This window comes from Diadema antillarum, unplaced genomic scaffold (genome assembly GCF_040938485.1).
Source record: "Diadema antillarum isolate AM-2024a unplaced genomic scaffold, OU_Dant_1.0 seq00001332_RagTag, whole genome shotgun sequence".
Lineage (NCBI taxonomy): Eukaryota > Metazoa > Echinodermata > Echinoidea > Diadematoida > Diadematidae > Diadema > Diadema antillarum.
Genome location: NW_027272102.1, coordinates 33,945 through 57,329, shown reverse-complemented (window position 1 = coordinate 57,329; position 23,385 = coordinate 33,945). Strand labels below are relative to the sequence as shown.

General features: G+C 37.5%; 1 protein-coding gene across 1 annotated transcript; it reads left to right on the top strand.

Annotated features, from left to right (window-relative positions):
* The first annotated feature begins 942 nt into the window (after positions 1 to 942).
* Positions 943 to 22,363, top strand: LOC139708394 (arylsulfatase B-like). The gene is made up of 7 exons (XM_071620346.1): positions 943 to 1,242; positions 2,051 to 2,237; positions 3,213 to 3,397; positions 8,701 to 8,908; positions 9,372 to 9,624; positions 19,555 to 19,787; positions 22,092 to 22,363. The coding sequence occupies exons 1-7, from the start codon at positions 943 to 945 to the stop codon at positions 22,361 to 22,363; spliced, it is 1,638 nt and encodes a 545-aa protein (XP_071476447.1).
* The last annotated feature ends 1,022 nt before the right edge of the window (positions 22,364 to 23,385 follow it).

Sequence of the window (23,385 nt, the reverse complement as noted above, 5' to 3'; positions counted from 1 at the left end):
GATTGTTTGAGAAGCATTTTCTTTTCTATCCTTTGTTTCTTGTTGTATAAAGTACAGAACAGGTGAAGAAATCTGACATAAATTTTGTTGTTTACTAAAAAGAAACATTCATCAAATCATATACGAGAAGACATACAATAAATCCCTGAAATATCCGATAAAATAGAATTTAAAACAAAAACAAAAACATAAACAAAATAAAGAAAACAGAAAGAAAATATCGTTGGTAAGGAGCCAAATCAAAGTGGAAAGGGTTTTTCTGTGTCGGAAGGGGGCGCTGCACTATCAAAGCACTCTGGCGCCGGAGTGCTCACTCAAGGTTGCAGGAAACAATAGCTAATACATTCCTTTATAGGAAGCTTGAGAGATTGTAAAGTGAAGAACGTGAGAGTGAAAGAATCAATGATTCATCTGGTATTCACATCGCAATAGGGGTAGTCTGGCTTCCAGACCGTCTGCTTGTAATTACTATTTCCTTTGTATTACTCAATATGAACGCCATCTAACTACAAAAGAAGTAGCAGGATTATAGCTACATGGTCCATCGGCAAAGGCAGCGACTTCATCACGGGTGCCGATTTCGTCACCACAGAGTATTTTGTAAAAGGAGTACAGTTGACAAAGGGTCTGGAAATCAGACTAAAGTCGGGGGGGGGGGGCATTACGACTGGATAGACTGGCTTTGCGGAACTAGGTTTGCAGGAACGAAATTCCGCTTTAGGTGTCGTTAGGGAGTCTACATTGTCATTAAAGCACCTTGCGAAGGCTTGGCCGAAAGGCGTCTTGTATACATCTACCTGAATCCAACGTGTAATATAAACAAAGAGAGGAAGACCCTCTCCAGTAAGGATATCGATGTGGTAGTGGTAGGTATAATGGCGGTCGGTCGTAGATAGGTTAACTACACGTTTTTGCCACACGGTGGGTAAATAATAGTTAACAATGAGATCAACGGCAGTCAAGGGACGAGTTCTGGCCGCTGGTTTATTTCTACTCGTATGGTGCTGCTCACGAGGACATGTTGGAGGCGAGAAGGCAGCCAGCTCCCCACCTAACGTTGTCTTCATTCTAGCCGACGATCTGGGGTTCAATGACGTGGGTTACCACGGTCGTGACCACATGTCGGCCATCCGGACCCCCGTACTGGACGCACTGGCTAGCGAAGGGGTCAAACTTGAGAAGTACTACGTACAGCCCATCTGCACGCCCTCTAGAAGTCAGCTACTAACGGGGAGATACCAGGTCAGGAACAGTCGCGCACGTACACGCTTTAATTCTTTTAATATTCTTACCACTTTCATTTCATTTCACACATGATGATTGCGGTTTGATTATGTCTTATTATCTATCATTGTACCTAATCAACAGGAAGAGCTACCCAGGGGCCGCGGAACATGTTTTAATAGCATGTGTGTGTGTGTGTGTGTGTGTGTGTGTTTGAGGGTGTCAAGAGTTAAAAACAGAACTTGTAAAAAACGTCGTGGTTTTCGTTAAGACTATTTACGTTATATGATTATGATTCTGATTAGTACTGTTATTATCATTACTATTATTATTATTGTTATTATTATTATTATTGTTATTATTATCATTATTATTATTATTATTATTATTATTATTATCATTTTGGTGTGTGTGGATTGTTTCAAAGGCCCTGATAATACAACGCAAGCATCATCATTATAAAAGTTTGCCAAACACAGAGCAAGAACCAGCTAATATATGCAAAGGGCATTCGGACTATTGAAATGAATTTAACGATTGTTCGGAAAGAAGAAATGTTATTAAGGTCCTTCGAGGGGTAAATTTATCTATACTCTAGTGCACTGGCGGAAAACATACCGAGAGAGATGCACGTGAAATAACAAATTTTGTCAAAACACGTAGGCCTGTACACGCGTCGGACCCCCCGTGCTTTATCTTTAAATCTCACCTGTTAATCATATATTATGTATAGTCATGCAATCTCCACCTAAAGAAATAGAAAAAAAAGTGCCATGCTCTTTCTTTCTCATTGGTCTAATCCCTGCATGTTGGCGGTTTGCAACAGATTCACACGGGGCTTCAACACGGTGTGATCCGGCCACCTCAGCCCAACGCGCTCCCGTTGGACGAAGTCACGCTGCCGCAGAAACTGAAGGAGCGCGGCTACGCCACATCCATGGTGGGCAAGTGGCACTTGGGTTTCTACAAGGACGCCTTCCTGCCAACTGAACGTGGATTCGACTCATTTTTTGGTGATTCCTCGGGGTTTTTCCCTTTTCTTTCTTTTAGCAACTTATTGGACTCAAGAATTCGCGTACACGTAGTAACATAATGCACAATGTGAACCATTCCCAATACAGTGGACTCCCGTTATAACGAAGTCCTGGGAACCGGCAGTGTTCTTTTGTTATATTGAAGTTTCGTTATAACCGAACAAATAGACAATAGAAAACAAAGGTAGGAAAATAACTTGCGGTCTGACTTTTTATTTTGTTGTAACCGGAATTTCGTTATATCCATGTTCGTTATAACGGGAGTGCACTGTTTTATACCGCTGTAAAATCTGTGGTATATAAGCCCAGAAAATTAAAAGATAAAAAAAGACTAAAAAGCAATCGTGGATAAAAATGTCAAGTTTGTTATGTAATGCCATGTAACTTTTCAACGAAATACTCTGCAAAATTCCACGATAAAAGCCTGATGAGTCCGTTTCTGCACTCCTAGAAGATGTCAAGATGACGTAGAACCGTACAACTATACTGAGAGGATCAAACAACAAAATATATATTTATCGTCTAATGAGAAACACTGCCCTTGTTCTGCGATATTTCATGTTGAGGTGAACATTTTTCTCAATGCCATTTAGAGAGATAGTCTAACTTCATTATAGCCTAACTGAAAACGTAGATTTGTTTGTTGTTGTTGTTGTTGTTCTGCTGTTGTTGTTGTAGTTGTTGTAGTAGTAGTAGTCGTAGTTGTTGTTGTTGTTGGTGGTGCTGTGAGATCCTATCCAGTTAAGAGGACGACGCATATTAATCGACAAACAGAAAAAAAAAAGTCATGAAATATGAACAGGTTGTCTGATTTTTCCCAAACCTTGAATAAGTGTTGTTGTTGTTGTTGTTGTGGGTTTTTTTTTTGTCCGTCTCCTCTTTTCCTGCCTGAATTTCCTGATTTAAAAACAAGAGTAACATGTGTACGGCATCAATCATAAAACTATTATGAAGGTTACCTGTCTGGCAAGGAAGGGTACTACACACACAACAACACGTTCAAGCTAGGCGGAACTGTGATGAAGGGCTATGACCTGCGGGCTAACAAGTCCGTCGTGAAACACTTCCGGGGTCACTATTCCACGCACCTCTTCACAGAAAAGGCCGTGCACACTATCAAGCATCATGACAGGTCAAAGGTGAGAGGGTCAAGGGTCGAAGAGTTGTAGGGCCTAAGGCATGCTTGATGCATTCAATTTCTTCTTTTTTTTCATTGCACTGATCTTTCTCCGTTAAGTAGTAAGAAATGAAGGGATGTTTAGTAAGTATAATCTTTTTATCCGTTCATTCATCATTTATTTCATTCAGTGACCCATTCATTCATTCATTCATCCATTCATTCATTCATTCATTCATTCATCCATTCATTCATTCATTCATTCATTCATTCATACATTCATTCATTCATTCATTCATTCATTCATTCATCCATTCATTCATTTTCATTTTCACGTTTCAAATGTCATAATAATGAGACCAACCATGTGACATTGCGATTCGTGTGTTCGACACCATGTACAGCCAGCACATAATAATTCTATGATTCTCCCATATTGCTGTAGGCCCTATAATAACATTAATGATTGATAATTTATCATCATGATAACACGTTTTTTATGATATTTTTATGTCATATTGTGTGCCTGGTTGTAATGTGCTTCATATAAGACGTATATCTCTGACAAAAAAAAAGAAGAAAAAAAAAAAGAAAAATGCTCTGGTCAGTAAAGTTTGGATCAATTTCACACATTGGTTACGCACCTACACTTAAAGCAATTTAAAGGTTCATGACCTAGCGATTATCAACATCTCCACTACTCGCCCCCGTCAACGAATGGAAGGAGGATGACTTGCCTACTCTGACACATCTACCAGTGGATTCGTATTTTGAACGATGTACAATTGAGCCAAAACAAGGCAAAATGTAAAAAGTAGGAAATTCTCCAAGTCATTCATCTTACCTGAAAGAGTATAACTCAAGCTTTAATATGAACCCAATTATACTAGGATTTTCCCAGAGGAACAAGTTTTTATTCACCGCTGAAGTTTACCATGTCCAGAGCAGCGAACGTCCGTGAGGAATAGTACTGCACATACATTTGAATACCATTTAACATAGTTTCCGAAGAGCTGATTCAGTTCAAAATCCTAACGAAATATCTTAAGGGACATGTGTACGTGATTGCAGAATATTAAGCTTGTACTCTTAACCTGTACGTAATGGTAGACAACTGATGATTTAACTAAATTCGTCATTTCTGTGGAAATATTGCTCTTCCGCTAAACACTTTCTTAACTTTACGCGCATTTTACAGAAACTCAATATTTTCACCTCTTATTTCACTATCTCATACTTTAATCCTCACTCCCAAATAATAATATACCTTTTTAAGATGTATCTCATCTGGGCAGTTTCTATAACCCAACAAACATAGCATAGTTTTCATCACGGAGGTTCGCATGTAGCTCACGGACGTTCGGAACAAACAAGATATTGAACAATGCAGCTCTCTTGAGTTGAAAACGCATTCTACTCACAACAAACAGCAATTTCATGTCGAGAACAAACTCCTCTACAAAATCCTGAATAGATATTACCAATTCTCAATTATATAAGCTTGTTTATCTTCTTATACTGAGGAATCACAGAAAACAGTTTTTCCATCTCTCGTAAATGAACGTACAAACGTACGTGTAATCTCAGTGACGTAGTCCATCCTTGAGAACGAATATATTTATTAAAATTTCGTTATCATTAAGTAAATATTCAGGTCCTAACCTTGTTATATAAAGTCTACAATGCAAAATTTGCTTTTTATATAACGAACATGATCACAGCTAAAATTATGACAAAGAATTAATATAGACAAACAACAGAAATGTGTTCCGTTATAGAAATACGAAGTTTAGCTGGGGAGGGCAAACGAATACGTTAGGAAGAAATCCCTCTGTGTTTGCTCCTTGTGTTACACACTGTTACCGAGGAGAATTTGTGTTATTATATTAGTCAGAAATGATAATAGGTTCGATACTGCGAAGTTTCGTCATAACAAGACACAATAAGTCCATATAACTTGGATGGATGTTTGTGACTTCGATATTATACAATATGGTTTGTTATAACAAACCTTTTGTAGCGCGTCATTTCGGAGGCTCGTTATTCATACAGTTTGTCAATACGAAAATTGATAGAGTTCGTATAATTATGAAGCTTTTTTATTCGGTAAATGATAGGAATCTCCGAAGGTTAACCGAAAGGTTTATTAATTGGAACATGAAAAATTATGTTCGCTTATCCAAATGTGGAGAAACAAGTTAACAACTAAAATCCTCCAATTTCAAAACCTCATAATAACCGTTTTCACCTAAACGAATATCAGGCCCATTCCACTTTTAGAAGAACGGACCTAAAAATAATGATCCTTAATATCTATTTTTCGAAGAACATTTCTAATAACAAACCTCCTGAATTAACTACAATTTTTTTTTTCCATTTTGGAATAACAAACCTTTGGACATCGGAGTAACGAATCTTAGGAAGAGCGAACGTATCAAAGTGCGACCTTAAACCTATTCTTAATAATTTCTTTTTTAACATGTGTTTTCAATGTAAGCACAAAAGCACAAACAAATTGACGATCTCTCTGTCTCTTAAATGTAAAATGAAAAAAGAAATCTTGGAAAAAATTACAAATGAATATTGCTTTTCATTGATGAGTATAAAACAACACCATGTGATGATAACCGGAGGAATTGTGTGTTTTCATCAGCCAATAATTGTATACTGCATGATTTTTGTTTGCTTGTGACGGCATTTCGATGAATAAAAAACATAAACAAACAAACAAAAACTTCTCCAGAGGAATTTGGTATAACGGGAGTGCACTGGCAATTCTTTTCTCTGTGTGTTGGAGCTCGATCCCTTCTCTGTTTCTCAGTCATTTTCATTCAACTGCTTCCACGTCCTTTTGAAACTTTTCGGTTTCTTATTCAACACATGCTCATTACAGACTTCTTCCGTCATTATCCTGAATGTGATTGCGTAGCACTTTTCGGATATGTTTTGGTTTGTTTTGTATTGTTTTTGTTTTCAGTTTGGTCGCAGCATGTTCAGGCTATTGAGGGAATGAGAGAGAAATCGTCATGAAGAGAAAAATAAGAATGAATTAAGGCATTTAATATCATGACAATTACAGCGAACGTCCGTTATGGAGACCAAAACTGGATGTGTTCTGTTTGAGACGGCAGCTACCGTACTCAACAGATAAACACTTAGAGCACCTGTCACTAAAAAGTGGCACTGATCCTCTTTCTCCTACTATGTAATCCACTGACTTATTCAACCAACGAACATCCGTGAAAAAAACGTTTTCCGTTTGTTATTACAGGTAAATTGAGTGCTGAACGCTATTCACTTTCGGGTATGAGCGGCTCGGTGATTTGGTAATATTTTCAACTAACATTAATCTTATGTGCAGTGATATATTTGTAATTGTCAGAAATTTCCTTTCTCGGACAGAACGTCCGTGAGCGAAACTTTCAGAACCTGTAACAGTACAAATTGTCTCCAGGACCTCATTAGAAAGAAATTTAAACGCACAGAAATTACAGATTACGCAAAATTCCATTTTCCTATAACTTTGTTTTAAGCATTTAGCTGTTTTATGTATAATTAAGGGGAAAACAAGCGTAAAATTGTGAGTAAATTTTCAATTGTTTGTTCATCATGATCACATAACGCCTTAAAAATTCTGAAACTACTGCTCTAAACTCATTTTCTACTTTGTAAAACTTTATTTGTCGCTATTCGAGCCAAAAGTTTTAAAGAATACAGGACACTTTCGGGACAAGTTATCCCTATCGGAGGGATTGCATACGTCACGGACGTTCTCTGGAATTATCACGGACGTTCGTTCTACTGCTAGGGTCATGTTCCAGGACGGATAACTAATCGGCAGAGAGTACCTAGCCTTCCTAACTCTTTCAAAAAATTGAAAATGTATTGTCAATGCAAATTATAAGAAATTTGACATCCTTACAACATATGTATTGCTCAGAGGGGGATCAGGAGGTGAATTTTCAGAGAAAATATTAATTATTTGCTTGGTTTTTGGTGAATTGCATGGTCCAAAAACTGCGGACGAACCTCAGTCCGCTCCAAAAATGGCATGCAGCTCCTCGGCTAGAGAGCCAAAGGTAAAATGCACCTTCGCCATCAAAGCAAGATGGTGTCCCACTCGAAAACGTTTTAATCATCACGGACGTTCTTTTTTTCTTGGAGGTTCGTCTAAAAATATAATTTCGGTTCCTATTTGACAAAGGATGGACAGACACTCAAAACAAACATATTATCGTGTTGCTAGATCTTAGTTGATTACGACTCAGAACAATATCACCAATAACGTTTCATGGGCTACGATTTTTATTAGAAAATAGCGGAGGCACGTCCGTGACGAAAACTCAGTATAATTTTGCATAAAAGAATATTACGTCCCATGTACAGCCAGCAGACGTACAATTTTTGCAGGATATGTCCATTAGGTGGAACACCAAATTTTCGTATACGTTACAGTTGGGACAACAAAGTAGAATTTGCAGAAGCGATAGAAATAAAAGCATCACGGACGTTCGTCTGTTTAGGACTTTGATATTTTAATTGTTCTCTGTAATTTTATACGTGCTCATAAAGTTCTTATAATTTTGTGGTACATACCCATGATATGTCAGATCCAGAACATGGTCAGATATTAGATGCCACGTACCATTAAAAATGCACATCATTAGTTTGAAAAACAAAAATTTTTGTGAAAATAGCGTTTTTACCGTATTTTTACGCTCAAAGTCCTTGTGAAATGAAAAATATCAGGCAAAAGTCAACCAAACCATATATTTCCTGAAAGGAAATTTACCAGTCTTTGAGATGACATGAAAAAATCTGGTTTCTTAGATCATTCTGGCGTGTTCTAAGGGAAAGAATGTCATAAGGTACGAAAATTGGCAATTGTACATCGTTCAAAATTCTCACCCATATATATATAATGTATATTATATATATACATATATATATAATGTATATATATATATATATATACATATATATATATATATCCCTAGTTGGCACCTTAGGGAGACATATTGGGGGGAAGTGTCTTCATTAGGGAGACAACTGGTCATTAAGGAGACAATTTTCGTGTCTCCATTGCGTACATTGCCATTGAACATGTATTTTAAAATTTGCATATAAAACAAATGAAATGTCTTCCAAATGACCCATCTAGGAGTATATATATATATATATATATATTTATATATACATATATATATATATATATATATATATATATATATATATATTAGTACTGTGGTTTTCTCTGTTTGGCTTTCTATTGTTGTTTATGGTCTCATATTGTTTCTGTCTTCCTTTTTCTTCTCCTGCCCGTAGCCGTTGTTTCTGTACATTGCGTACCAAGCCGTGCACGAGCCCCTGGAAGTCCCTCAAAGCTACAAGATTCCTTACGCACACGTGGAAAGCGAGCGGCGGCGGACGTATGCCGGAATGGTATCATGTATGGACGAGGGCATCGGCAACATTACGAAGGCGTTGAGACACTCCGGCCTGTACAACAACACTGTTATCATCTTCTCTACCGGTATGAATGATGATGTTGATCATAATTATGATCATATTAAATTAGCCATTGGACACATTTTACTATCCCATATCAAGGAGATGTCAGTATTTTTTCTCCTTGTGTCCATTTGTCTGTCATATCTGTAGTCCTACGTCTCACTTTCTGTACTTTGGGATATAATAGAAATTATGATGTATTTGCATTATATTCCTTTACACTAATATAAAACATGCACTAAAAGGGAATAATCTACAAATAATATGTCACGGAGAATTATGTCATGTCATAGGAATTTAGGAACAAATTTACAATTTAAAAACAAAAATAAAGAAATAACAGTCATACCACGGATACGTATTATCAAAGGAAGTTATCAAAAATAGCGACGGGACATAGGCCTAATTATGTGGTACTGAATTAAAACAAAATTTGGTAAATATCACGGCTTCATCTTACATTCTCATGGTAACATCTTCTGCAGATAACGGTGGACCAACGCAGTGCGCCGCCAACAACTGGCCGTTGAGGGGCGAGAAAGGGACCCTGTGGGAAGGGGGAGTTCGGGGCGTGGGCTTCGTCCACAGCCCGCTGCTACCTGCCTCCGTCCGAGGCAGCAGCAACCACGAGCTCATCCACATCAGTGACTGGCTGCCCACCATCGTGGCTGGTTTAGCAGGTGGCAGCCTGAATGGGACAAAGCCCCTGGACGGCTTCAACATGTGGGACACGATCAGGTAAAACAATTTATTCACTGGTGTTAAGGAAACCCTATGCGTCCTGAGTGCTGATTGATACAGAATATACAAAGCATTATAGGCACTGTCCAAAGTCTTCACACAACTAATAAGGGTCAACCTCTTTCAAACGAGATTTTCAAGTTGATAGCTATAACCATTGTATAGGAATCATCAAGGTCCTGCCATTAACGACCTAAATGACTGCGGACAAAATATTGTATACCTTTGTATGTGTGTTTTCTGCGGATATTATCCACTGAAATACGTCCGCGCAAATGTCAATATCCATCCCTCTTGCCGTTTGAGATAATGAACTGAGATTTTGAATTTACACTTAATTCTGTTTTGCACATCAAATGGAGTATGGATATCTCTAAGGGTGAAGTGTAAGGCTTCAAGTAAGTAACGACAACGTTGCGCGGGTTTCAAACAAATAGTAAATGTTTTCTATTGACAAACACATCGCTGTGAACTCGTCTTTCTTTGATAACACTCACTGTCTATTATACAAGTGCTGTGATCTCGTACACTGCAAAAAGTCCGGTGTTAAAAAGTGAACGCCGAGCTGGTGTTAAATTTTCGGTGCTCATTTATGGTGTTAAATGAACACCTCCGGGTGTCAATTCCAAATTTTAAACTGTTTTTTGAAGAGTTTCTTAGTAACTGCACTTCTTGTTGATTTTTAATTTAAACAAGACGATCAAAAATTTTACATTAAAATACTAGATTTTTGAAAAAATGTGAAAATAAATTTACACCAAAGTAACACCAGCTGGTGTGGTCTCTTATTGAAGCTGGACGGGTGTTAAACCATTGATATTAACACCAACAAATATCAAATCAACACCATGTGGTGTCATTTTTGAATTAACACCAGTACAGTGTCAAAATAACACCAGGTACAGTGTCAAGTTAACACCACGAAGTGTCAGGTGAACACTTTTCAACACCATCACAGTGCATTTTCAACACCTGTGGGTGTGGTCCTTTATTGAAGTTTGATCGGTGTTAGATTATCGTCGGCGTTTTCACGAACCGACGCTATTTCGTTTTTGAGCGAAAATGCAGTTCTGAGAAAATCGCGTTTAAAGATCTCACAAGTTTTAGACAACGTTATCAATGACTTTTCCTGTCTTGTGTGTGAAAATTTTGACAGGGTGATGAGAGTGGAAGTTGTTCTTCATATCCATAGTGTAATTTTAGTGTGAATTCAAAAAATCTACGAGATTTCTGTCTTCAAACTCACTGCGTCGGTTCGTAAATCCATCGTTTCTTGCGCGCACCATAGGCTATGTACTTAAGCGCGGGTCTCACGAACCGACGTAAGTTGTATTACGCCGGTTCGTGAGACCCGCGCTGTAGGGCCTGTACAATAGGTAACGTGCAATACGCGTGTATTTACGAACCGTCGCTATTTCATTTTCGTATGTGTTTACATACTAATACTATTGGGGCTATACCTGCTTATCAACAATAACCTTATTAATTGAAATTAATTGTCATGTAATGATTGTTGTGATGATTACAATACATTTAGTGATAATTAAGATGATAATACAAGCCAGTTTCTCTTGTTCTAAAAAGAGTGTTATTGTTTTCATCTTCATTTAATACACGCATGTATTGTTATTATAGCTGTGGTTGATTGTTCCAAAGATTTCTTTGCCCCCCCTTTTTTTGTGGATATATTATTTAACACTTTTGCACGTGGACATCTATCATTTGGTAATACATGTACTCGGTATACTGTGTTTCATATCTTTTTACTTTTTACTGTTTTTTTTAACTTTTTTAACTTTTTTATTTTTTCACATTATTGTTAATTCAAATTCAGTTCACTTCTTTCATAATAATTATGAATGTTTGTTCTAAGATGAAGGATACCGCTAAATCTTGGGAAAAAGACGTGCCAGTCAGTAATAATTACTTGTATTTACTCATCTTTCATACTCATGCATGCACTCTGTTATTTCTTTCTCTGAAATAATCTATTAATTTCTTTATTTCTTATTATTCCACATATTTGTGACATTTACTTTGTCACAATTTTTATCAGTGTCATTATTGTCATTTGGCTCGCATGCGAATTCACTCATAATTCCTCATTTTCCATCTTTCTCTTTCCTGCTCAACAGATTCTATGATAGCTGCACCTGATCATATAAAACATAAAACTCATCCTGCATCCACTCTTCGAAACTGATAAACTCCTAAAAATACATAAATATCAACACTATCAGAATTTCAAGCTTCATTTTAAATATTCAATAATGGTCATGTTTAATTATGCCTTTTGCAGCAATATATTGAAGAGGTACATTATGTAATCGAAGAAACATAGGTCCTCAATAAAATATCAAATTTGAATTATTCAGAGATGAGTAATGACAATGGGAAGGATAACAATTGTGGAAGAGCTCCATAAATCAATACATATCTAATGGCAAATGGAGATGGAATCAAGATTCAAGAATATGTGTAATTCAAGTTCATTATTACGTCAGTTCTTGTGTGTTCACAAAAAGAGGAACACAGTTCGAACATGCACACCAAATCTTACATCGTACATTTACATCTATAGAGTGCGGACGGAACATATACAAGAGAAAGAATAACTTTCTCAAATCAATATATCAAGCATAACTATGTATATGAACACAAAAAGATGTTGCTGCGTATGCATGAAGCTTGAGAGTGCTGCAACACCCATATGCTCAGATAAAAACTTGATGTATATCATACAAAAGAGAAGAGGTACTGCATGTACATGTAGTTACACTATTCACAGGACAGTAGAGAAAAAGCACGAGAGAGAGAAGGAAATGGGTGTCTAAAATAGGTCGATGTAAGGAGTGCCAAGCCAATTAAGTCTCTAATAGAAGTCATACATATATAAGGAAACAAATTAATCACAACATAAATGATCGTGCTCATGTTAACCAATAATTAGCATCTAAAAATGTGTGTAGAAAGCCCATAATATCAGCCTTTCGCCCCGTAGGCTTGTTACATATGAGAAAAGAGAAATTTTGGCCGACCCCCCCTCCCTGTGAATCCTTGATCCACCAGTACTACATGTATAAAAACATTCTGAGAATGTGTTTTAGTACATGTACTAGCAAATTCACCAGAGGGGTGGGGAAATTCGGCCAAAATTGTGTGTGGCTAAAATAATTAAAAAGAAAGGTCATCAGCAAAACTACGGGGTGGATGCAAACGAATTTTCATGTGATGACTGAAAAAAAAATGCAGCTAAAGGAAAAAAAAAAAGACGGCGGAGAGGGGCCAAGGCTAATTTGACTCCCCTCCCCCCCCCCACCAAAAAACAAACAAACAATCACCACTGTTTTACAGCACCTTTAAAGGACTCTTAATTTTTTGTTTGTTAAAAACAAACGTCTCGAAGTAAAGAATTCCATATTGTAGGCAAAATGTAGACCGATACAGTGTATAAAGTGTACATCCCAAGCTATTAAAGAAAAAAAAAAAAGATTATGAATATCATTTAAAGTAAGAATTTCAGTGTGTTTAATCATCTTTAGTTGAGTTACAAATGACATGTACATATTTAATAAGAGCAGTAAACTTCGAAGCGCCCCCAAGCCCTTCTATACTTAATTATTCATGTGTAAAGGTAGCGCCAGGGCACTTCGGTGGTCTAGTGGTTATGACGCTGGTCTAGTAATCCAGAGGTCGTGGGTTCGAATCCTGCTTGGGCTGCCTGTGATTTTTTTTTTTTTTTCACAGCAGCCTACAAACTGCACACTGCAGTTGCGTGCGTTACTACGGATGGAGACAAATGAATAATCTATTATTTTAATATACAATGTTTGACATCCTTATTGCAATCACTTTCTTTAATTGTAAATTTAGAGACATAATGAATTATTATTAAAAAAAATCATATTTCTGTATTTTGTTGTGAGTTTGCATGGGAACATACACGTATCATAATTTACAATTTTAGTTAAATAAAGAACATCTTATAACAGAACTGTCTAGTGATGGTTGAATAATTATGTCAATTTGTTATAAGTCCTATCAGTTACATGGAGTGCATGTTCCCATGTTTATAAGAATCATACGTGACACATTCAAAGTGGGTTGAAGACAACAAAATAATAAATAAAAGAATAAAGGAGAATAGAACTTAATCTGATTACAGCATCATCTAAATATTGCCAATGTGCACTTAGAAATCTATCAAGATTTATCACAAGGTTATGATTACCACACAAAACCTTCAAGATTTATTATCATGAAATACATACCAATGAACACTTAAAAAAATCTAACATTCCATATCCACATGAAGCTTTCCTTGATATAAATGTCTCTCTGTAGTGTTATTAAAGTGTAGCAAAATTGTAATTACGACATCACAGAATGGAATGCATTGTTTTCACCTTCAATCTTAGGATCTCCTTTCATGTTTCCACTTTACAATCACATTTCACTATAGATATACCGTCCTTATGTTGTCGCCCTTCATCCCAATTTCTCCCTTCTATCCTATCTGTAGATTGTCTTCTTTCCTAAGCCATTGTATTCACATTCCTTGATGATCAGCACGATGCTGTACTTTTTTCTTCTTCTCTGAAACAGTCCAGCTCTTCGCTACTGCATGGCATCAGTCATCTGAAAGAAAAGACAGAAATTAAGAACTTTCGATTAAAATCAAACATCATGATACAAGATACAACTGTCATTTTGAGAAAAAGAAATCAGCCAACTAAACTGTAGTTGAAATTATTTTGCTCTATTTATATTAAACATAAAACAAAACGGTATACAGGATCAAAGAATGTCAAAAAAATACTGCTGTTCGTCTTTGATGCATATTCAAATTGTCTCGCCTTTTACATATTTTAATGATGCAAGATCTTATGTCTAGCACTTAGTAAGTCTCATGTAGAATTTAAATTATTATTCACATGAATAAATCTACATGTCCTTGTAAACAAGGCATTGCTTTGAAAAAGCTGAATATTACTAACTGCATTTGGGAAACAGTCTACGACAATCAAACTTGTTTATTATCAGAGACTTTAACATCTTAATTAGACCTAGACTCTACATTACCATTGTATTCACATCCGTTGGTGATGTACACGACCCTGTACTTTTCCTTTTCTTTTCTGAGACAGTCCAGTTCTTCGCTACTACATGGCACCAGTCATCTGAAAGAAAAGAAAGAAATTAAGAACTTTTGATTAAAATCAAACATCATGGTACAAGATACAACTTTAATTTTGAGAAGAAAAAAAAATCAGCCAACAAAACTGAAGTTGAAATTATTTTGCTCTATTTATATTAAACATAAAACAAAATGGTAGGCCTATGCAGGATCAAAGAATGTCAAAAAATGCTGCTGTTCGTATTTGATGCATATTCAAATTGTCTCGTCATTTACACATTTTACTGATGCAAGATATTATGTTTAGCACTTAGTAAGTCTCATGTAGAAATTGAATTATCATTCACATGAATATAAATCTACATGTATTTGTAAACACGGCATTGCATTGAAATAGCTGAATATAACTACATGTACCTGCATTTGGGAAACAGTCTATGACAATCAAACCTGTTTCTTATCAGAGACTGTAACATCTTAATTAGACCTAGACTCTACATTATCATTCAGCTTTTAAAGGGGATGGCTAGTAACGGATCAATGGGAATCAGTGGGAATGCTGAGGGATGATTGTTCCAATCCTTGTGGGATTCATTTAAGAGTACATTATATATCTACTGTTGTGTGAAAATTATTTGCTTCAGAACGGTCTCATATTCAAGTAATGTGCAGATTAATGCCCCATCACTGACCAGGGACGCTTACCTGGAAACATTAAACTGCACATTACTTGAATATGAGACCATTCTGAAGCAAATAGTTTTCACACAAGAATAGATATATAATGTACTCTTAAATGAATCCCACAAGGATTGGAACAATCATCCCTCAGCAATCCCACTAATTCCCACTGATCAGTTACTAGCCATCCCCTTTAAAGGTATTAACCATTCACCTATAAAACACTGGCATTGTCATGTGCATCATATTTCTTTGATACTGCACATATTTTCATGAAGTCTGTGCAAGAATGCAAATGAAACACGTCTGCTGTTTGGTATTTATGAAAAAAAAAAATATCACTAACCCGGAAGTCCTTGGCCTTAGGAATAACACGTTGCGAGTTAGTAGGAATTGACGTTAAAATAGAATAAGAATAGATCTACTAAATAGGCCTTTGCCTCATGAATGTCTGGTCTAATTATAGACTAAGTGAAGTCTAGACCTTTCACTTTTAAGTTACCAGTGGCACACAGAATTTATATTATAGATCTAGACTACATCTAGATCTAGACATCTAATACTATTAGATCTTGGCAACTTTTGTCTTTGTGACACGAAATTAACACGTCACGGATGATATTGCAGCGATATCCAACAGGATGACAGTACCACTATTACTGAATCAGTAAGTTGACATAGATAACTAACATCAACTTGTTAACGTACGTTAGAGATGGCACCATTATACAATAACTGGTGACACTGACACTGACAGATCTAACGACTACGTTTAGACTAACGTTAAAGAGTTAGACTCGCCATCTCAGTAAGTCGGCCAAAGACAAAGTCAATACAGGGCTAAGTCAGTGTTACTGTTATGTTAGGCCTAACAAACGTTAACGGTTGCTCGGTTAGGTTAGGTTTACCAGGACTCAAGAGTCCTGGTTAAATCAGTCGAGGGACATTTCTTAGAAGTCCTTCGATTCCAAGAATAAAAAGGGTGAAAGAACAAAGGGAAAAAAGGAAAGAAGAAAGGACAAAAGATTATGTATGGCTGCTGTGGAAATCGACAGCGCTACTGTATCACTATCAATCACGCGTAAATATGTAAACGCCATTTGGTTGGGCCGCATTCACAAGTTTTAGGGAAAAAAAGCCCCACCGCTGTGCTTCAAAGGTACTCCACTCGAACTAACGTTAGACATAATGTCACATATCTACACAAAGTACGGTACTAGGGCTGAATTCACAAGTATACTAACACTGCACTGTACAGGAAAGCCACCTAACCTGTAAACTACTCGTAGTGTTTAGGTAGTATCACTAGACCACATACTGTCATAGATGACATCTACACCAACGCTGCACACTGGCACTGGTCCGACGGTCCCTGACCAGGAAAAATCACTGTTGGACACTGACCAGTAACTTTTTCAGGAATGGACCAGTAAAAATTGGGGGAAAAAATGGGTGGACTCTACCTACTATTACCACTAGTCTAGATGTAGATCTAGAGCTAGACTATAGACTCTGTGTTAATTTGACTTGGTCTTAGACTTCAGCTGATCTTAGTTTTAGTAACTGGTATTACAAGTCTTAACTTAGACTTAATAGTTAAACTTGAAAGTTAAAGTCTAACATGTCTAACTTTATTCTTTACTCTTCCTTTGAGTTTTACTTTTAGACTTTTTACTTTTTGTTTAGTTTAGTAGGCCTAGTTAGTCAATCTCATGATTTCATTTTCAACTCAAGTCAAGGCATAGCCATGAGTGTCTTCGAGACTTTGACATCTTGCATGTCTTGCACACAGACGTTACGACTACAGTACTCAGTAGTCTCAGAAGTAACGACATAAGTTGAAAAGAAACTATAAATAATATGATTTGGGATCTAATTTGAAATTGGATGGCGTTTACAGACTAGGCTTCATAAGCATCACGCGATTGAATACATGGGACTACACTCTACCGCAATTAATGGTTATGGTAGTCCAACTGACACTGTTATTTTGAGCGTGATTTTAATAGGATTATAGCTTACCATTCACTTCACTCGTGGACAGTGGGCTGGCTTAGGTCGTCATTCATCTTTCAGAAGGTTTGGTTCTCACTCTGAGATCTGGATTAGGGCCAAAACCTAATTCTAGGCCAGTAAGTTGAACAAAGCTCAAAATAATGCAACTGCGACGGTTCGTAAAACCCGCATTGCTCTTCACCCTAGCAATTCGGGTTTCACGAACCGGCGTATCTTTCCTGCGTCGGTTCGTGAAACCCCTTTTTCTCAATTTCTCGATATTTCGAGTACCGTCGTTTTTTTCTTTCTTTGATAAAATGAAGACTAATTAATTTTGTGATCTAAAATTTGGGGATTTGGTAGAGTTTTGAAAGCACTTTCATTTGGTACCAATATCTCGATTTTGAAAATTTTGACCAAAATCGAAATAGCGTCGGTTCGTGAAAACGCCGACGATTTAACACCCGTGGTGTTAAATCTAACACCGATGTTTTTCAGTGTAGTTTCTACAAAAAGGAGGATGTTATACAAAAGGTCAGAGCTAATATCGTAGTCTTAGAAATTCAACCCAGACCTGGAGCAATACACATATTATTATATTGCGCTCACTTAACCTTTCCCTCTCATATTGACGGAAGAAATTACACCGGTCCCCCGATATGTTAGAATACGAGGATATACCTATAGAGTGATGTTTATGAGCAGATTAACAAATCTCGAGTGAGAGCACAGAGAGAATATTGCCACCACAAAAGTTCGCATTCACTTAACCCAAACTTAACCCAAACTCTTTTTGTGACGAACTTTTTGTGCGGATTTTTTGCTGTTTTCAATTCAATTTCTACATCGGACTTCTAATAAAAGAGGGGCCCACACTCTACAAGCTCTGTCTTTTTAGTGGGTCCCTCCGTTATTTTTCACACAGTGCATATATTGAAAACTATTTCACTTTCGTTATCTCAGCAACTATTGCAATGTATCGCTAGTGTTATTTTTTTGTTGCTATTATTGTTGTTTTCTCTGTACAATTGTATGCATTGATTTTGTCACTTAAGAAAGTGAGATTTATGTTTGTGTTATATATTGTGGAAAAAACGAATAAATATGAACTTGAACTTGAACTTGAACCCATCTATGGGCAAATAACGACCTGTATAGTCCTTTTTGCAATGACTGTACAGTACCAAAGGAGTATGGGGGAGGGCAGCAAAGAGGCTAGTCTAGATTCTAGAGTCCTTTTTTACCATATTATTCTTATTCTTTGAAGCAGACACTGAAACTGATTGTACGTTTCCCAGAACCTGTCTAGAGTACGTAGATACTTTAAACGTGTCTGCCCGGAAATAGAGAGAGTCCAGTCTGGCCATAGAGTATTATGTCGACGACAGAAATTCAGACTGCTAGCGCATTGTAATTTTGCAGTGCCAGCAAGAAAACAGAATCGCGCCATCACTCGACGTGACTTTTACAGTGAGGTTTAGAAGCTGTTTCGCAAAACGAGTCCAAAATCTAGAATACAAGCAACAAGACGCGGGTATGTTTCTTAAAAGTCTTATGAGATATTTTTTTTTATTCATTTATCTATTTTTGTTTATTTTTTACCTCAAGAGACACATTTATGAGAGACATCATGAAATGGATATTACTTCCTTTAAGGTTGTCATAGCTATAAATATCATGAGCGACTTGGGTTATTCTGAGATTAATGTAAAGGCGTTTTATGTGATGACTTCATGAACAGGACCCCTGGTTATGTTTTGCTAGCATTACATCACGACAAACGGCACCTTTTACTACTGAAGAAACGATATCATAATTGCACATGAACTGCCTGCCGGTTATGAATATCAAAGAAGTCTAATTACTGTGTAATTGTGATTTGGGGTCACCTGATTGCCTCACGATGACAAGAAGAGACATTCCATAATCTATTTCACTAAACTGCCACTTTTTAGAAAAGGAATTTTGAACGAAAATGTTGCTACTCATGTAGGCCTATACTATCCATCATAGGTCCACCCACCCCTCACCATGGTTTGATAGTAAATGCTCTCACAAAGAACGAACAACCACCAAGAATTTGAGCTCAACAAACTTTTTTTTTTTTTTTCTAGGGGCGTAGTTCCATCACCCAGGAAGGAGCTGTTGCACAACATCGATCCGCTCGTTGTGTATCCATACTATCCGGAAGACTCGGAAACCGACCAGGACGCGTGGTCCGAGATGTGGTCGAACCGGTTAAGTGCAGCGGTTCCTCGGTTTCAACGCTTCAACTCGTCGATCCGGGCGGCACTCCGCGTTGGTGACTGGAAAATTCAGACTGGCCATGGTGGATCATGGAAGCCTAGTTAGTAGACAGTAAAGTTTGAGAATTCAAACGCTTAGAGTAATTTGTTATGTGGATAAAGCTATCATGGATAAAGCTTTGGATCCTTTTGCAGGAGATTTTTGGTTCTGTCACTGTTCAGTCTAAGTACTATGGGCAATAGTGAACCAGGGTCCCATTTAATAAAACTTGTTATCTGTGACAACTGCCACATTTCTGTGACAAATCTGCTCTCAGTCAATCAGATGCGAGGATTTCTGCAGCTTATTACAATATGACAACTTGTCACTGATAACAAGTTTTATGAACCGGGGCCCAGGTCTGTTGCCGACAGCAAATTAATTGCTTCCGAATTCTCCAGATTATATTTTTTTAGCGATTGGCAAATTCTGTCATACAAAAAAAAAACCCACAAAAAACAAACAAACAGACAGTTCTGGAGAAATTTGATGGAAATACCAAAGTATTGTGTGCGGCATTGTTTCAATATTTGAAAGTGCATCCCTATCATCATGACGGATTTTAGATTCTTTGGTTCTTCTTCCTCTCATTCTCCTCATCCTTTCTGCCAGGTTAAGTCTGCCTCCTTTAAAGGGGATGGCTAGTAACTGATCAGTGGGAATCAGTGGGAATGCCGGGGGATGATTGTTCCAGTCCTTGTGGGATTCATTTAAGAGTACATTGTTGTGTGAAAATTATTTGCTTCAGGATGGTCTCATATTCAAGTAATGTGCAGTGCAATGTTTCTAGGTTAGCATGCCTGTACGGGGCAATCATTAACGGTCCATTAACGATCGCCCCGTCACTGTACAGGCATGCTAACCTGGAAGCATTGAACTGCACATTACTTGGATATGAGATCATTCTGAAGCAAATAATTTTCACACAACAATAGATACACAATGTACTCTTAGATGAATCCCACAAGGATTGGAACAATCATCCCCCAATATTCCCACTGATCAGTTACTATAGCCATCCCCTTAAATAGCTGAAGATTCTTGCAAGCTGTAAAACTCAGCGCACACTAGCAGCATAACGCTCTACACTGCAAAAAGTCCGGTGTTAAATAGTGAACACCGAGCTGGTGTTAAATTCTCGGTGCTCATTTATGGTGTTAAATTAACACCCCCGGGTGTCATTTCCAAATTTTAAACTGTTTTTTGAAGAGTTTCTTAGTAACTGCACTTCTTGTTGATTTTTAATTTAAACAAGACGATCAAGAATTTTACATTAAAATACTAGATTTTTGAAAAAATGTAAAAATAAATTTACACCAAAGTAACACCAGCTGGTGTGGTCCCTTATTGAAGCTGGACGGGTGTTAAACCATTGATATTAACACCAACAAATATCAAATCAACACCATGTGGTGTCATTTTTGAATTAACACCAGTACAGTGTCAAAATAACACCAGGTACAGTGTCAAATTAACACCACGAAGTGTCAGGTGAACACTTTTCAACACCATCACAGTGTATTTTTAACACCTGTGGGTGTGGTCCTTTATTGAAGTTTGATCGGTGTTAGATTTAACACCCGTGGTGTTAAATCTAACACCCATGTTTTTACAGTGTAGAAGAAGAGATAGAACACCAACTGTAGAATGATTAAGGCACTGATAAAAGTGCCACTACATGTAACAAGCATCAGTGTAGTAGAAAAGTAACGCTAGAGCTCTGCTGAAGCGCTATTAAAATTACTGCAGCTGTTGGGGCACTGCGTGGCATAGTGCATGAGATTCAAGACCTCTTGACAACATCTCACTAATTATGTCATACCATGTCATGATATGGACACCTAATATGAATTTACAAATATGATGGACAGCAATAGATAGGGACATTTGAATATTATGTGATATAGGAAATTCAATACCTCCTGCATATACATACATACATACATACATACATACATGATATATACAATTTCGATATCGCCATCTTCCATTCTCATTAAATGCTCAAGGCGCTTTACACCAAAGGAAAAAGACTGAAAATACATATAAAATAAAAGAAGAAAAAGATGAAAAAGAAGACATGAATGTCTGTCTTCAAAATGCACTGTCGAACCGAAATTGTAGGTTACTCCTAAAAGACGTTATGGAGCTTGAATCTTTCAACTAACGTGGAAGTGAATTCCACAGTGTCTGTCCAGCTTGAGCGAATGCTCGTCCTCTTCCCCCCCCCCCTCAAGATTTGTTATCAAGCGGAATGACCAGAAGTTGAGGATCGAAGAGTTCTTGCAGGTTGCTATTGACGAAACAAACATACATTGTACATTTATATACAACTTACTGTGATTTCTGTGCTTTGCTTTTCCAGTGCCCCACCCAGACTCGTGGACCCCACCTCTAGAGTCTGGTCTAGGAATCGTAAACCCTATTTTGAGGCCAGGTCAACATCTTTGGCTATTCAACATCACCGCGGACCCCTTGGAAGAAAACGATCTCTCGGATAACTATCCGGAGGTAGTCGCTATGATGCTGGACCGACTTGACCAATATTATCAAGACTCGGTTCCGGTCAGATATCCACCGTGGGATCCACGCGCGAATCCGGCATTGCACGGAGGCGCCTGGGGGCCTTGGGAATGAATCTCCCGAACACAACTCTCCTTGTAAGCACGGACATGACAAGTCCCAGCAATAACATTATGATGTAATTTAATGTGCATCCTTTGTTATCAATTTAATTATTCATTCACTGTAAATATTTGTATGAGATATGATGGACCACGTGTCTCATAATAAGCCAGGTCGAGGATAGCTCGTGTGCTCGTGGGCACAAATGACCTTTCATTTCTCTCAGTTGGTTAGGCACTTCACTCGATTCTAAGCGACGTGATTTTTTAGCTTGCCCAACATAGCAATTCACGGAATTCGCATTCAAACAAAGAATGGACCTGCATCGACCAGGTGACCAGAATGGTTCGTCAATCAACATTCAGTGGAGCATTCATTTCATTGATTTGTGTTAAGTGCATTAACAGCCTTTTTCTTTTAACATTGCCAAATACTAGGCTTGCTGTCAGGCGGATGTACTGGCAAGCACCATCTATAGGGATTACATGAATAAATATATATAACATCATCGATGCTTATCTCAGTGAATAGAAAAAACCTACCTGTCTCTCAGTACAAATTACCTTTTTCTGCTCATGCGCAGACTGGAACCCCGAACTGGCTTTAAGGCGTCATAAGGCGATCATGTATTATCATACATTTTACTTGTACCATTTAAAAGCCTATAGACTGAGAAATATTTGTAACAGATCATTGGTAGCAACGAATTCGTTGTCAAATTAACCGACTTGACCAAACTGACCGCGGGGAGGGGAGTTATTGTAAGCTGTCATGCAGATCGGGGCACTTCATGAAGGTTTTTGTCAGATATTTCATCTGACAAATTGTTATAAGCTACCGCAATCCTTGCATCTGATTCAACAAGCAGCTCCATTCATCTAGCTTTACTCCGCCATTTGATCCGGTGTGGAATATTTAGTTTGCAATTTTGATGAGGACAGCCTTTAGATTCTGCGGAAAATCTCCCCTGAACGTGATTGGTTAACGAAGTTCACCCATCAATGAAGTGTGCTAACGGAAAAAAAAAAAAAATG